Here is a 14,169-nt window from a genome sequence, read left to right on the forward strand (position 1 = left end):
TTTATTTATCAATTGCATACTCCTATGAAGTTTCATATAGTCTTTTTGTTTCCCCATAAAATCTTTCAGCCCACATTTCACCCTCCTAGGGGGTGAATTTTGAAAAACACTTACCGTCCCATCCTTAGCGCGGAACTCTCTCAGAGCCAATACGAGCGCGCGCCCACAAGTGGACACCACGCACACGTAGGGATCAGCCGTGTTGGCGTACTCGGCAGTCCACTCGAACTGAATGGACTGGATGTTGGTGCCATCTGTGGGATTGTTATTATGTAGTTGACTAAAGGATCTGTCACACTGGATACGTTTTGCGGACTGCGGTCAAAGTGACCGACAATGTTGTTAGAATAGAATAGAAAGTATTTATTTGTCTCAAAACAGGTTTCATTTACAGTTTTTCACAGATACAAAAAATCATAAGAGACAAAAAGGTCTATGACTCAGTGATTGCAGGAGACCCACAAACCCTGTTATTCTGCCATAGCCAAGATATACATAAGTAGATAAATATTAATTTATACTTAAAATTACAATTTCCTAAAATTAAAAATTGCTATGTGAACTTATAATTAGCCAGTGCCAGAGATTGCTCTTGAAGCAGCCAGTTGATCTTTTGCGGAAGGTCGGTAGCGTAAGATCCAATGCGGCGCGAACCGGTGGTGGCAGGTCATTCCAAATTTTTGCAGCGGCAAATCTAAAGCAGCCCCTAGCACTAGCCAATTTTATTATTCGAATAAGTAGCTGATGCCCCCTGTCTCTAAGCAATCTATTTACGTGTTTAGGAAACAGTTTACTCCATAAGTAAGTTGGCATTTTTGTATGATGCAAAGTGTGCAGAATAACATGCATACTTTAATGTGGCTTGTTTGGACATACTGAGAATATTTTTTTGTTCATACATGCATGATGCGGGCTGTGTTCACTTTGACCTGACCACATACCCCATCCAGTGTGACAAATTAAGGATTCCAGTCTGTGATGATAAGCTATGTTTTGCAATTCGCAACTGTAGTTCTTCACACAAGTGCGTGTTTCATTTCTGCCTGGCGAAACACTTGGTATGAACGTGGAATGCATTATACCGGTCCGCGACAAACTGAACAATAGGCCACTGTGTGAACACCACTGGCCAATCTACGCCACGATACGTGGTGGGCCACGTGGTGAATGGATTCAATTCTAACCCTGGCCAAATGGATTAAGACTTGATGTTCGCGTATTTTTCCTGTAGTTGCCTGTTACGACATCCACGAAAAGAGTAGCGATGGTTTTATCACTTAGCTGGAACAATAGTTAAATAAAGATGTCCCAAAATAAGCACGTCACACTGAAACTGGAGGTAGCTGGGCCTAAGACGCTTAGAACAAGTCTAATATTATGTCCACAGAAAAGTTTCGTATGTTTTGAGATATGACTAATTTTAGAAATTAATTTCCTTTTTATGAGTTTTTAAATATGACTGCTATTTATTTAAAAAAAACGGACTAAATAGACTTGTTCAGTGCGTCTTAAGCTTATCTACCTCTGGTGTCACTGTGACGTGCTAATTTTGGGACACACTGTATAACTGGATAGTTTACTAGTGTAATGATTTTAGAATTTATATTGTATTTTATACGATTGTTGGTTACTTTTAAATAGTTATTGCAACAATTTTAGTATTTGTATTGTATTTTAGAAGAACCCAAAAACCCATTATTAAATTAAAATACTTTATTAGATTACTTCCTAACCATTTTGCAGACATTAGAATGATTTTAGAATTTATTTTGTATTACATCCAATTATTTCATATTTATTATTTAATTTAATTATTTTAGATTTTTATTGTATACATTTTAGTATTTTAAAAAATAAAAAACAGCTAATTATGAAATAAGTATTGCATTTGACTAGTTCCGGGGCATGCCGTCGATAAGTCGTTTTGAACCGGTCGACTTTCACTGATGGAAGGGGAAGTTACCTTATCGCTGGCATGCCGCTGGACAGTCAGTTCGATTTGAGCGTTCGAAGCGAGAGGTACTATTAGGTTGACGTCATAATGTCGGAATTGTGTAAATCAGTGGTGCTGAAATACAAGTTAAACAACCTACAAGAGTGCTTCATTTCACTAGTTTTCCCAGGACTTACTCTTGATGAGCCGGATGGCGGTGGTGGTGACCTGCACCATGAACCGGTTGTGGCCGAGGTTGCCGGCGAACACGGTCGGCGAGCCCGTCATGAAGCCAGAGTTGTCCACTTCGTTGATCTCCTGTCCGGTCTGGAGAATCTGTAGAGGAGATCGATAAATTGTTTATTAGTAGTTTTAGGCCCTTTTCTAGGCAGAACACGTCCCAAATATAGCTTCTCCTACTGCTAGTTCGGGATGATATAATAAATAAAATGTCTTCAAGTAGATCTCTGAAGATAAGGAATGCACCTTTAACATGAACTGCCCGTTTTGTATCAAAAGAGGAGACCCAAGAATTTGCGCAACGACTGAGTCCTGTGTGCCTCACAACCAGTTTCTACCCACAACCTTCACCAGACCGTTGTTCCACCGAGTGAAAGGCTTGTCTACATGCGTCATATGTATTCGTAATTTAAGTTAGGTGATAGCCGTGAAAAAAAATACTGTTACGTCACACCCCAACATGAGCCATTTCGCTCCAACCAAAATAGTCTAGATATCTGACCGTTAATCTATATACAGGGTGGAATTTTGTAATGCCACCTGGAGGGAAACTACTCTTAATACTGTAGATAGATTTTTTTTCTGAAAGAATACTTTCCTTTATTTTTGAAAAGAAAGAGAACTGCATTCAAAGATTTTCGAAATTTTTTAAAAATTCTCTAACATACCATACAATTTCCTGTACATAATAAAAATTATTTAAGATTTCATGGTTTTCCTTTCATTTGATTAATCAAGTTTGTTGGAGACATTTCATCCTTATACTTAACCCTAACGATCGATGCAATAAAAATACAGGGTGTAATTTTTAACAGATTTTAGTTGGTTCGAATCCCGGGTGTGTAAAGCAAATTTTTGGAATTCTTTGAATGCAGTTCTATTTCTTTTCAAAAATAAGGGAATGTTTTCTTTGAGGAAAAAATTATATCTACAATATTAAAAGTACTTTCCTTCTAGGTGGCATTACAAAATTCCACCCTGTATATAAAAATGAAACCCGTTTTCCGATGTCACGACATAACATGAAAACGGCTTGACCGATTTGGCTGATTTTTTTTTTGTAGTTTTCTAATACTCTGTACAAGGTTTTTACGGAAAAAAATATAAAGAAAATCTCTACGCTAAGGCGGTACGAAGTTCGCCGGGTCAGCTAGTACTTTACTAAATATTAGCAAACTCACCATACTAGAATCGTCCTGCGTGAGTATAAGATACGCGTGTGTTCCCTCCATGTCTTTATGCACTTCGCGGGAGCTCTGACCCTCGGCTGGCTCGCCGATCACCGTCCACATGTCCAGGCAGCCTGGGAAAGTGATTCATTAAATAAATATACAAATACAGATCCTTAGTTTCTTGATGATATGATCAGATCAGATGTAGGTACTACTAGACTAAATAAGTTCAAGTCTACTTCTGTCTTGAAGGATCATGTCACTAGGATCAGGTCACAGACTATTCGTAATTGGTTGGCCCTCTGAAGTTAAAGTAAGAGTAGCTTTATTGATTGCTCAGACTCCGCTTCTAGAAGGCCTAGAAAATCTAAAAACTAGATGTTACTACAGCGCCCTTTGTGCTAATGACTAATTTTGAGCTTGCTATGCCTGTAAAAGGGCTACCCACCTGGTAAGCTAAAGGCAGTGAACAGATGCGGCCTCAACATCAGTTCTTGTTTTGGCAGCCATTAGAAATCTTGCTCAACAGATTCATAAGTTACTAGTCCTGTGAACCAGACAATGTGAAGGCAGTGACCAGATGAGACCGTAGCGTCATTCGTGTCTCAGTAGTCACTGGAAACTGGAAATGACACTCAACGGATTTTGACCTTTAAAAGCCTGTGAAAGGAATAGAAGACCTAGCACCCACCTGGCAAAGTAAAGGCAGTAACCAGATGCGGCGTTAGCGCTCTCTGTAGCACAGTAAAAGCGTCATTTGACATCCATAGAGTGAAATTACATTCTAGAAGGCCTGTAAATCTAACACCCACCTGGCCATGCCTTGCTGCCCATGTGTCACTAGGCCAGGAGACTGCACACACCTGGCAGAGTGAAGGCAGGGACCAGATGCGGCCGCTGCAGGCCACTAACTCGATGGAAGGCTCGGCCTTGCTGCCCAGGTGTCACTAGGCCAGGAGACTGCACACACCTGGCAGAGTGAAGGCAGTGACCAGATGCGGCCGCTGCAGGCCACCAGCTCGATGGAGGCTCGGCCTTGCTGCCCAGGTGTCACTAGGCCAGGAGACTGCACACACCTGGCAGAGTGAAGGCAGTGACCAGATGCGGCCGCTGCAGGCCACCAGCTCGATGGAGGCTCGGCCTTGCTGCCCAGGTGTCACTAGGCCAGGAGACCGCACACACCTGGCAGAGTGAAGGCAGTGACCAGATGCGGCCGCTGCAGGCCACCAGCTCGACGGAGGCTCGGCCTTGCTGCCCATGTGTCACTAGGCTAGGAGACTGCACACACCTGGCAGAGTGAAGGCAGTGACCAGATGCGGCCGCAGCGCCCTCTGTAGGACAGTCAGGGCTCCGTTCTTGCCGCGGCCGCTGCAGGCAACTAACTCGATGGAAGGCTCGGCTTCAGTTTCCGCGTCGCCGGCTGTTTGAAGCTGCGGTTCGCCCATTGATACATCGCCTATTGGGCAGATGTTTAGGAGGGAATCGCACACCTGTGGAGGAAAAGAAAATAATGGCACATCAAAATTAACATAAGTATGTTATTTACAATTTAAAACTGTCAATGACATGTGATGTAGTTGTATAGGGCGCGCAACGAGAGTTGAGGCCACAAGCAAAGTTTGTAGCCAGTCTTTTCTTTGCACACATTTAACAAGAGCGTGGCTTGCTACCACGCTCAATGTCTTCAATAATGTAATATGTTTGTGTGTTCTGTATTAAAATATTCATACGAGTACGTGTTTGCCTCAACTTTCGTTGAGCGACCTATAATTATTGCAATTTTAGATCAAAATTTTATAGTCTGATGGACTGGTGAGGTGACTAAAGCTGTAACTGAATGAGACATGTATAGGTTCCTTAAGAGCATTTGACGATTTGTAAGTACTAATATAATTAGTCTCTCTACACAAATAAAAAACATTTTAATTTAAAACTTTTTAGTAGTAATCGGAACTAGAACAAGCCCTACCACTAACCAAACTGAGTAGAACATTTCGTCCCCACTGGGAATTTGGTCTTTGCTTGATACTCTATTTATTACCTCAAAGACATAGCTAGTCAACTGCGTAGAAGTCCTGATATCTGAGCCATAGACTTCCAGCTCGTCCTTATCGCTGATTTCTATGACGTTGGTCGCCACACAATCGCTCAGCGAGTCGAGGCGACGTTTCTTGGACGCCGGGTCGTCTTTTTGTTGAGACTGGTCTTTGTTTGAACTCGCTTCTTTCTCTTTTTCTTTTTCTCTTTCTGAAAGAGAGGCAAAATAAGTTGAAAGTTAACTTAAATAGTATTAAATGTACAATGTAGGACGCATAAATAGTGTGTGTTACAGTCAAAACTGACGCTAAAGTGATTTTGACCGATTATGAGTTTCGAATGTAACATTTATAATGCAATGAAAAGATTAAACAATGACATAATAGCATTAGAGGTAAAATGAAGTCTACTTTCTGTTTACAAATAGTGTAATCGTGTAAGTGCCTCTGACGAATATATTGCCACTAGAATTTGAACATAGCACAAAGGTTAAAAAGCGAATGAAAAATTAAGACGCTGTGCCCTAATGGGTAAATATGATAAAGTGTTTATTTATTTATTTAAAGTGTGTGTTTGTTTATAAGAAGTAATCTCAGTAACTAAGGAACCGATCTTGAAAAATTGTCATCCTTATAAAAAAACATTATTCCTGAATGACAGGTTTTGTTTTTGTAACAGAGCGAAACCCACGCTAAAACTTTACCTTTGTTTTATTAACCCTATCATGGCATACTAAGTTAAAAATGTTCATTGTTTTGAACCTTAAAACAAACGAATAAGATTTTAAATATGGTGGAAACCATATTCCCATTTCTTACCAGTGTCAAATTAATACATTTTAAAGTACTTACCAGCGTCAGAGACAGTCAGATCCACAGTGGCTTCCAAAGGTTTCTCTACAGAGAACAACATGCGGTTTTCTCTCTCTGTCACTCGTAGGAGAAGCGAGTTACCGAGACGAGATCCGAGGAATAGGAAGTCCTCTTCTATCACGGACATCTGAAAGAAATAGCACGATTAGTTTGATTTTTAGGATAAATCAGTTTAGCATAGCCTATCTAAAGTCCGGTCGCCGAGAACGCAGAATTTCGTCCAATGACCCCAAGCTACCCATCCTTATCGCTCGCGCGTAATTATATTGCTATCGCGCTCGCACACTCACTGCGGCCGCTTGGGGATGGGATGGGTAGCTTGGGGTCATTGGAAGAAATTCTACGTGCTCGGCGACCGGACTTTAGAGTGTATTCTATGCACTCTAGATATTATTATGGAACTGTCAGCAGTTTTAACATAGTTATTATCTTTTCGAAGTTAACGAAAAGTTGGGTCAAATGCCTTTTGATTAAGAGTAAATCGGGACGTGTGCACGTGGCATATTTTGCAGCGTCAGACACGACGTGTACAGCAAAGACAGTCATGACAAAGAAGTGTCAGCGGTGGTGTACATAACAGCGACAGCCGTGGCGTATACAACGAAATTCATGACGTATACAGCTGTGGCGTACACAGAGCGACAGTCGTAACGTATACAACAGCGACAGTCGTAACTCACGCAAGTAGTAAGCACGGAAGCAGCGGCGCGGTCCAGGTGAAAGCTTCGTACGCTGCGCACGCTGTCAGACAGCAGTGTCAACACGTACAGCTGTCCGCCTCGCAGCGACAGTCATGATGTAGCGGCGTCAGTGTATACAGCAGCGATAGTCGTGACGTAAACAGCAGTGACAGTCGTAACGTATACAACAGCGACAGTCGTAACTCACACAAGTAGTAAGCACGGAGGCAGCAGCGCGGTCCAGGTGAAAGCTTCGTACGCTGCGCACGCTGTCAGACAGCAGTGTCAACACGTACAGCTGTCCGCCTCGCAGCGACAGCGCCAAGCGAGCCTCGCCTAGTGGCGCCACGCAAGCCCCGTCTAGAGTGATGCACACGCCTTCCTGGATTCCTGACAAAGACAAAGTAAAATACAATGACAATCAGTATTATACACATTGACACCTTCAAACAATAGACGAATCCGAACGGTGAAGGTGTCGGACTGGCCGACTCGTGGTCCGAGGAACGCAGGTTCGATCCCAGGTTCACCACAATAGTCGAGCGGTGGGCTCGACTATTGTAGTGAACCCAACGCGTACTACGAGCATATTTAGCTTATCACGAGGGATTAACGGGATTATTATTAGTAAGCTGTATTTAAAAAAATATTGTATTTGAAAAAAAAAAAAAATGACAACCAATCAAAAGACTAAGGCTGAGTTGCACCACCTTACTTTGACCGTAACTGTAACGATAACCGGTGTTTATGTATAGATTTTGACAAATTTTTGACATTTGTCGAAGTTAAAGTAAGATGGTGCAACCCAGTCTGAGACTGTGAAATCATGGTGAACAACACAAATGATACACCTGTCACACCGCGAATCAATAGGCACCCTGACGACATCAGTCAATAGGCTAACTAGTTGAGCTATAACACAAGTTAACATCACCACAAATTAAAATATATTATGTTGAACAAGCTATTAGTTGATAAAAACAATCATTTGGCATGTTGAAACCGTCAAATGGAGGTTGACAAAAAGTTAGTAAAAAATTTTGAATTGTCAATTGAAAACAATCGTATACTTACTGAGAGGAAAGTTAGTTGTGTGTGTTGCTATACTGTTGAGGGATACTCCATACGGTGGCACCGATTGGTTGAGGTAGATCAGTGAATTCACCGCCATTATAAGACAGCCACCTGTAAATGCAATAAAAATGAAATGCCTTTCAAAGGAAGCCAAAGAAACAGCATTTCAGTATAATAGTTGATAGCAAAAGCTCAGAAAAAGGTACAATTAAAATTCCTTTGCAAATTTTTTTTTCATTTTAGAAATCTGTGAAACGAAGCCATTTTCTTTTCGTTTCCCGCGTAAAAACACGTCAATTTCACACGTTGACATTTTATTTTTTAATTTAACCGACAGTCATGGCAAAGGCATAAAGAGTATGATCGATATATCACTGCGAGCTCTCCTCAGTATTTCATACCCACCAGTGACAAAAGTGTAAAAGAGCTTTTTATAAGGGTTAGGTATTAACTGGCCCGCGGACCAGATTTCCGATGGGCCAGTTATTACCTAATCTTTAAGCCTAGTGGAAGAATATAAATAAAGAATTAGACCTGAGCAGTGTTCGCAGTGCCATATTGGAACATACGGGTATGTTTTTTTCACAATTTTGAAATCTGCGAAACCCCTTCCCTTTTCTTTTCGTTATCGCGCAAAACAATGACACTTTGACATTTTATTTTTTAATTTATCAGTGATGGCAAAGGCATCAAACTCAACACTCACCCAGCGGCTTCTGAACCGGCACAGCTTGTAGACAGTCGAAGGGCAGCCCCGCCGTGGCCCAGATGACGGGGTGCACGCGCGCGCTCATGTTCAGGCTCACGCCGGCCATCGCGCACGTGTCGTTGCGCACGGCCGTGCGGCTGCGGGCCGAATGGGCGCGTCACAACAGAGGGAGACGAGAGGAAGAGAGAGAGAGAGAGAGAGAGAGAGTCAATAACATGCTGAAGGCAAAGACCTTAATCCGTGCTAATAGGAACCGGCACGGCTGTAGGCACAGCGTACGGACGTGCGAATGCGGGCGGAAAGGGGTGTTCACGTGCAGTCACGAGAAAATGACAAGAGACAAACAAGATGCTAAAGGCAAAGACTAATCCGCGCCAATAGCAGCCGGGTCAAGATAATAATAGAGTAAGATGAAAAAACAAGAGCAACAAGAGACCAATTATAACAAGATGGTAAGGGCAGACTTTTAATTTAAGTACCTAACCAGAATCTGCAGTTTGGGATGCCATAGAATAGTTTACTGAGAATGCATAAATCAATGAGAAGGATATAGGAGATCGTAATATACGATACTACAGTCTGAGGGCCTAGTGTAAGTTTACATCAAAAAATGATATTAAATGTATGACGGATTGTACAGCGACCTTAGCGGGAAACGTTAAAAACTAAAATTTTCATACATTTGATGTAAACTCACACTCAGCTCACTGTTTGTGATAACAGCTGAAGCGATACAGTTAGTTCTTTTAAATTTATCATTTTCTTATTACTAACAGCTAAAAATTATAGAAAATCAAGTCTCTTTGAACACTAGACATTGCATGTGAGCACCTAGACTAGGATACGCGCCATATCGTTTTATCAAAGCATTTCATTTAGCGACAAATGTAAGGGCTTGTCGTCTAAAATCGTCAGTAATATTATATCGTGGCGCGCATCCAAGGTCGTCAGAGATTAGATATACACAATCCACGTAAAGAAACTGAAATATAACTTACCCAGCAAAAGTCCTCACAGGCTCATACAGCAACAGCAGCGTTGGCTCATAGTATCCGTGCAGGAACTGTATATCTAATATGTTATCGATCTTTTCGTCTAACTCCTTTAGAACTATGACATAGGACGCGAGAGTGGGTGCACGGGTCATAGTTTGTGTGGGCGCCTGGAAAGAGCAATAGAACCAATTTATTTTAGTTTCAATGTTGGAAACTGTACATAACACACCAGAATTTATTTGTATTTAGGTACTTTTAACTAAAGCCTGGTCCGTGAGCAGGAGCACGTAGAATTTTGTCCAATGACCCCAAGCTACCCATCCTTATCGCTCGCGCGTAATTATGTTGCTGTCGCGCTCGCACACTCACTGCAGGCGCCCGTCGCACAGTCGCGACAGCAATATAATTACGCGCGAGCAATAAGGAAGGGTAGCTTGGGGTCATTGGACAAAATTCTACGTGCTCACGGACCAGGCTTTAGAGCATTCAACATTTGTGGCATTGCCTATCATCCCCTGCAGGAATCTTTTTGTTTGGTGTTTGATTAGTAAGTAAAAGTGCGCTTGACAGTTGTTTAAGAGTAGGCGCACACCGTTGATTTTTAGTTGGCCGATAGTTGTGCCCGATTTCAAATTGTATGAAGAATCGGCCAAATCGAATCGGCGTAGTGTGCGCACTCCCATACATGCCCATACTGATCAACAGCCCGACTAAACTATCGGCCGACGAAAAATCAATGGTGTGCCTACTCTAAGAACATTTTTTTTATCATGTTTTGAATGCTGTCTGTCCAGTGTATTAAGTTTAACATCATTGGAGATAGATCTCAAAAGAAATAGGCATAAAAAGTAACTGGAATAATAGAAAAAGAGGTAAGAAAAATTTATGGCAGCATAAAAATGTCTTTTTTAGTCTTTTCTGTTCTGCAAAAATGTTGACACAAAAGTTCCTAATTTACTTTGCAATTTGTTACAAACAAGATGAAACTTACATTTTTCTTAGTATCATTGAACGGTTTTGCCTCAAGCGGGTCACCGTCTTCAGATGTGATGTCTTTTCTGAACGGGAGCACAGCTAATTTCTTTCCATACAGCAGCATCACTGCACACCTACACTCTGGGTCTACTCGGATCCATGGAATGTGTGGGTGTGTTGTCCAGCCATTCTGCAATGATGAAATATGATATATTAGCCTAGTCATCATCGTCAATAGTTCATTAAGTGCTTTAATATTTTGGCGGCTTTAGCACCGCGACGAATGTGCGACAGACGCGCTGTTGATAATTTCATACCATAAAATATTACAACAGATGCACGCCTTCAAATTATAAAAACTGCTGTGCTGCTGTCGACTTAAACTCGAGTGCAAGAGGATGACCCTCTCTAATTTACCAAGGCAAATTAAATGGCAAATGAATCTTAGCAAAAACTAATTTTACAGGTAATTGAAAAAATAATGTTTAGAGAAGTTTTTCTATAAAACTATATAACTATTTGTAGTAGTATCAGTACCCAATATGTACTAATAAAAGATGTATCATACCTTCATATCATCTTCTTCAAAGTAATGCATGCTCAAAGTGATCAGATTGTTCGTCTGCGGGTCATATTGTAATACCGACAGCTTGGCTTCCTTGAACGACACCAGCAGTAGGTCTCTGCCAGCGCTGGGGCACCGTACCGATGCCATGGACATCACGTTGCCCCATAGCGTGTAGGTTGCGAGGCATTCAAGCTTCATCTTAGGGGGTATTTGTTGACCGGCTGAAAAAGTTTAAAAAAACTAGCTTTAAGTTTGGGAGAATCTTGAACTATATAGATTGAATTCATTATCATCATGAAGCCTCGATAGCCGAACGGTGAAGGGGTCGGACGTGATCCGGGGAAAGTGGGTTCGGTTCCCTCCTCTGCTTGACTATTGTGGTGAGGTCACTCGTGACACAAGCATATTTAGCTTAGTACGAGGGGCTAACGGGACTAGCTTAGTAATTTGTGTAGTAAAAAATTACTAATAATCTGTTTTAAAAAAAAATATTCGGATTTGAGTTTATGAATCAAGTTGGTAGGTATCATACAGTTTTAACAGAATCTTTGAGAGAAGTGTCATTACTAAAAACAATTCTCTCTTCGTTTTCTTTTGTTGATGGCATGAACTTGATCGTTTCTCAAGTAAAGCTTTTTATGATATTGAAAGTAACAGCTGAATTATAATCATCTGATACGGTTCTAAAGTGAATCAAAAAGGATATTTTGTGTAAAAATGCAGTTACTTACCGGCATTGACCTCTTTGGTTTGGCCCTCAGGGAATAGCCTGAAGACCTTGATAATATTCGCTCCAGCGGTGACCAGGCACACTTCATCTGTGCTGAAGAAGCAGCAGCTCACAGCGTGCTCGATCCCAGTCGCTGGGTGTGTTTGGCGGCAGATAGAAAACATTTTTGGAGATCGCGTCAACCGCTTTTAGGTTATGTTAGTAAACTAAAAAGAAATCTTATATTCACTAAAATATTTTAAGATCATTACACTTCGTGATTATCACAGCATGTTTTTTTATATTTTAGCTTAATAATTAGGAGCTAAACAAATTATTTTTTGCACAAAATACGACAAAAACAACGCTCCGTGTTGACACAACTCAAAATAATGATTCGTTCGGAAATCAGAAACTGCAAAATCAAAAATATGTATACAAATATTCGTTCGGAAACATTTTTTTTACAGAAATGGCTAAAATAATATTCCTTAACATTTTATACATTGCCAGCTATAAATCAGGGTTTTAGAAGAAAATTTCTTATTTTCTGCATAATATTGTATGACGTCATATATAGGCATAGTTCTTGGGTTGTCGCGTAGTGGTGGTGGCACAGAGGATAGATGTGGGTGGTGGTCTTGAACTTGATTGAGGTCAACTTTTATAAAAGACGAAAAAGTTCGTGAATATTTAACCGACTTTAAAAAAAGGACAATTCAAAATATGTATTGATTCAGATTGCGTAGTAAGATTTTTTGCATGACGAACAGGTGTTTTGAGAATGAGAACTGGTCATAGTCATCAATCATGTGCAACTGATAAACTCAACGGTAATAAAATTAAATCTCTTTCACCAGTTGATACATTAACGTCATGAATTGCTATTTAAGAAGCTATTTTGGGAATCATTATGCACTCGGAAGTGCAATTTTTTCTGTGAAATCAGTGGTTTCTGCAGACCGACCAATTATTATGTAAGCCACATAATTATACCGGAGCATGTCAAAAACAAAGTAACGTAACGCGAGGCTACAAATCTAGGCAGACGTATCTAACGAGTCTAGAAAGACGTGCTCGGCTGTAGCACGCGACCGGAAATGCGCTCGTCTGCTTCCATCCCGGGGGCTATCATGGAATCGTGCGACTTTACAGCACCTTTTTATCGCTCGTTCGTTTCAGCCAAATGACGTCCACTGCTGGACAAAGTGCTCCCCTTAACTACAACAAATGGTCCTGCGCTGCCTGCATCCATGTGCGTACAACCCGCGACCTTCATCAGAGAGTCCCTTTTATAAAGGAAGGCTCCTGGACAATAACGTGAGCTGCTGACACACTCCAATAATTTAGCTTATGTGAGTCCAGCAGGACGATTAAGCCTCCCAAACGAACTCCAAGGAATATCACAACGCACTACCTACTTGCCGCTTTTATCATCAAGCAGCTCGGCTGAACCATTTAAGAACCTAGTAAGAGCAGCGGAGTAAATTTTACAGGAGCGCGATAAAACACATTTTCGTTTACCATACTGGTATACTCAAACTTTTGAAAACTTTTTGATGTTTATTTTGAAGCTTAATAATTTAACTATATATTTTACAATAAATTAATTAATTAACTTTTAAATAGCAAGTTTTATGGCCCTTACTAACACTCAAATGGTTTTCTTTTTTTTTTTACTTCGAAAAAACCAGAATCCAAACCTAGTATGAGCGTACTTACTAGGTTTTAAAATGGTTATTGGGGTCAGGGTCCATTTCAATCTTACCATAGGTCGGTCAAAACAGGAAGTGATCACCGAATGGTAAGAGGCACATTGAATATCAGACCCAAGCTGGAGAGGCGTCGACTGATGAAGTCTACGCTCCACCCAGCGCCCATCCAACTCCAAAACCCCGAAACCTTTCAGCTGGAGTTGCAAAATTGTTTCGAACGCCTAGGAGACTGTGAAAATGTGGACGGATACAGTGACAGGTTCGTGGAAAATGTCCAAACGACTGGGTTTAAGTTCTTTAAAACCCGTCGTTCAAAGAACCAAAAAGATCTCTGACCTCACCAATAAACTTATGAAAGAGAGACGGAACTTGGTTCTGCAGTCCTCTGAAGATGCTGCTCAGTATCGGCGTCTTAACAGACAGATCTCCAAGTCTTTGACTCACGACCTACGCCAATTTAATACAGATCGTATTAAAGAGGCGATTGAGC

At 41.1% G+C, this 14,169-nt stretch overlaps 1 protein-coding gene across 1 annotated transcript in view; it reads right to left on the reverse strand.

Annotated features, from left to right (window-relative positions):
- Positions 1-12,345, reverse strand: part of LOC135083188 (cleavage and polyadenylation specificity factor subunit 1) — a 42,047-nt gene extending 29,702 nt beyond the window's left edge. Inside the window, exons 1-13 of the mRNA XM_063977924.1 lie at positions 11,987-12,345; positions 11,256-11,476; positions 10,704-10,877; positions 9,716-9,879; positions 8,715-8,854; positions 8,009-8,119; positions 7,143-7,324; positions 6,234-6,381; positions 5,387-5,592; positions 4,634-4,835; positions 3,355-3,476; positions 2,131-2,269; positions 115-254 (exon numbers count right to left, since the gene is read on the reverse strand). Coding sequence (XP_063833994.1) covers positions 115-254; positions 2,131-2,269; positions 3,355-3,476; positions 4,634-4,835; positions 5,387-5,592; positions 6,234-6,381; positions 7,143-7,324; positions 8,009-8,119; positions 8,715-8,854; positions 9,716-9,879; positions 10,704-10,877; positions 11,256-11,476; positions 11,987-12,149 — 2,112 coding nt within the window. The 5' untranslated portion in view covers positions 12,150-12,345. The remainder of the gene's footprint in view (positions 1-114; positions 255-2,130; positions 2,270-3,354; positions 3,477-4,633; positions 4,836-5,386; positions 5,593-6,233; positions 6,382-7,142; positions 7,325-8,008; positions 8,120-8,714; positions 8,855-9,715; positions 9,880-10,703; positions 10,878-11,255; positions 11,477-11,986) is intronic.
- Positions 12,346-14,169: the final 1,824 nt, after the last annotated feature.

Source organism: Ostrinia nubilalis, chromosome 23 (genome assembly GCF_963855985.1).
Source record: "Ostrinia nubilalis chromosome 23, ilOstNubi1.1, whole genome shotgun sequence".
Taxonomy (NCBI): Eukaryota; Metazoa; Arthropoda; class Insecta; order Lepidoptera; family Crambidae; genus Ostrinia; species Ostrinia nubilalis.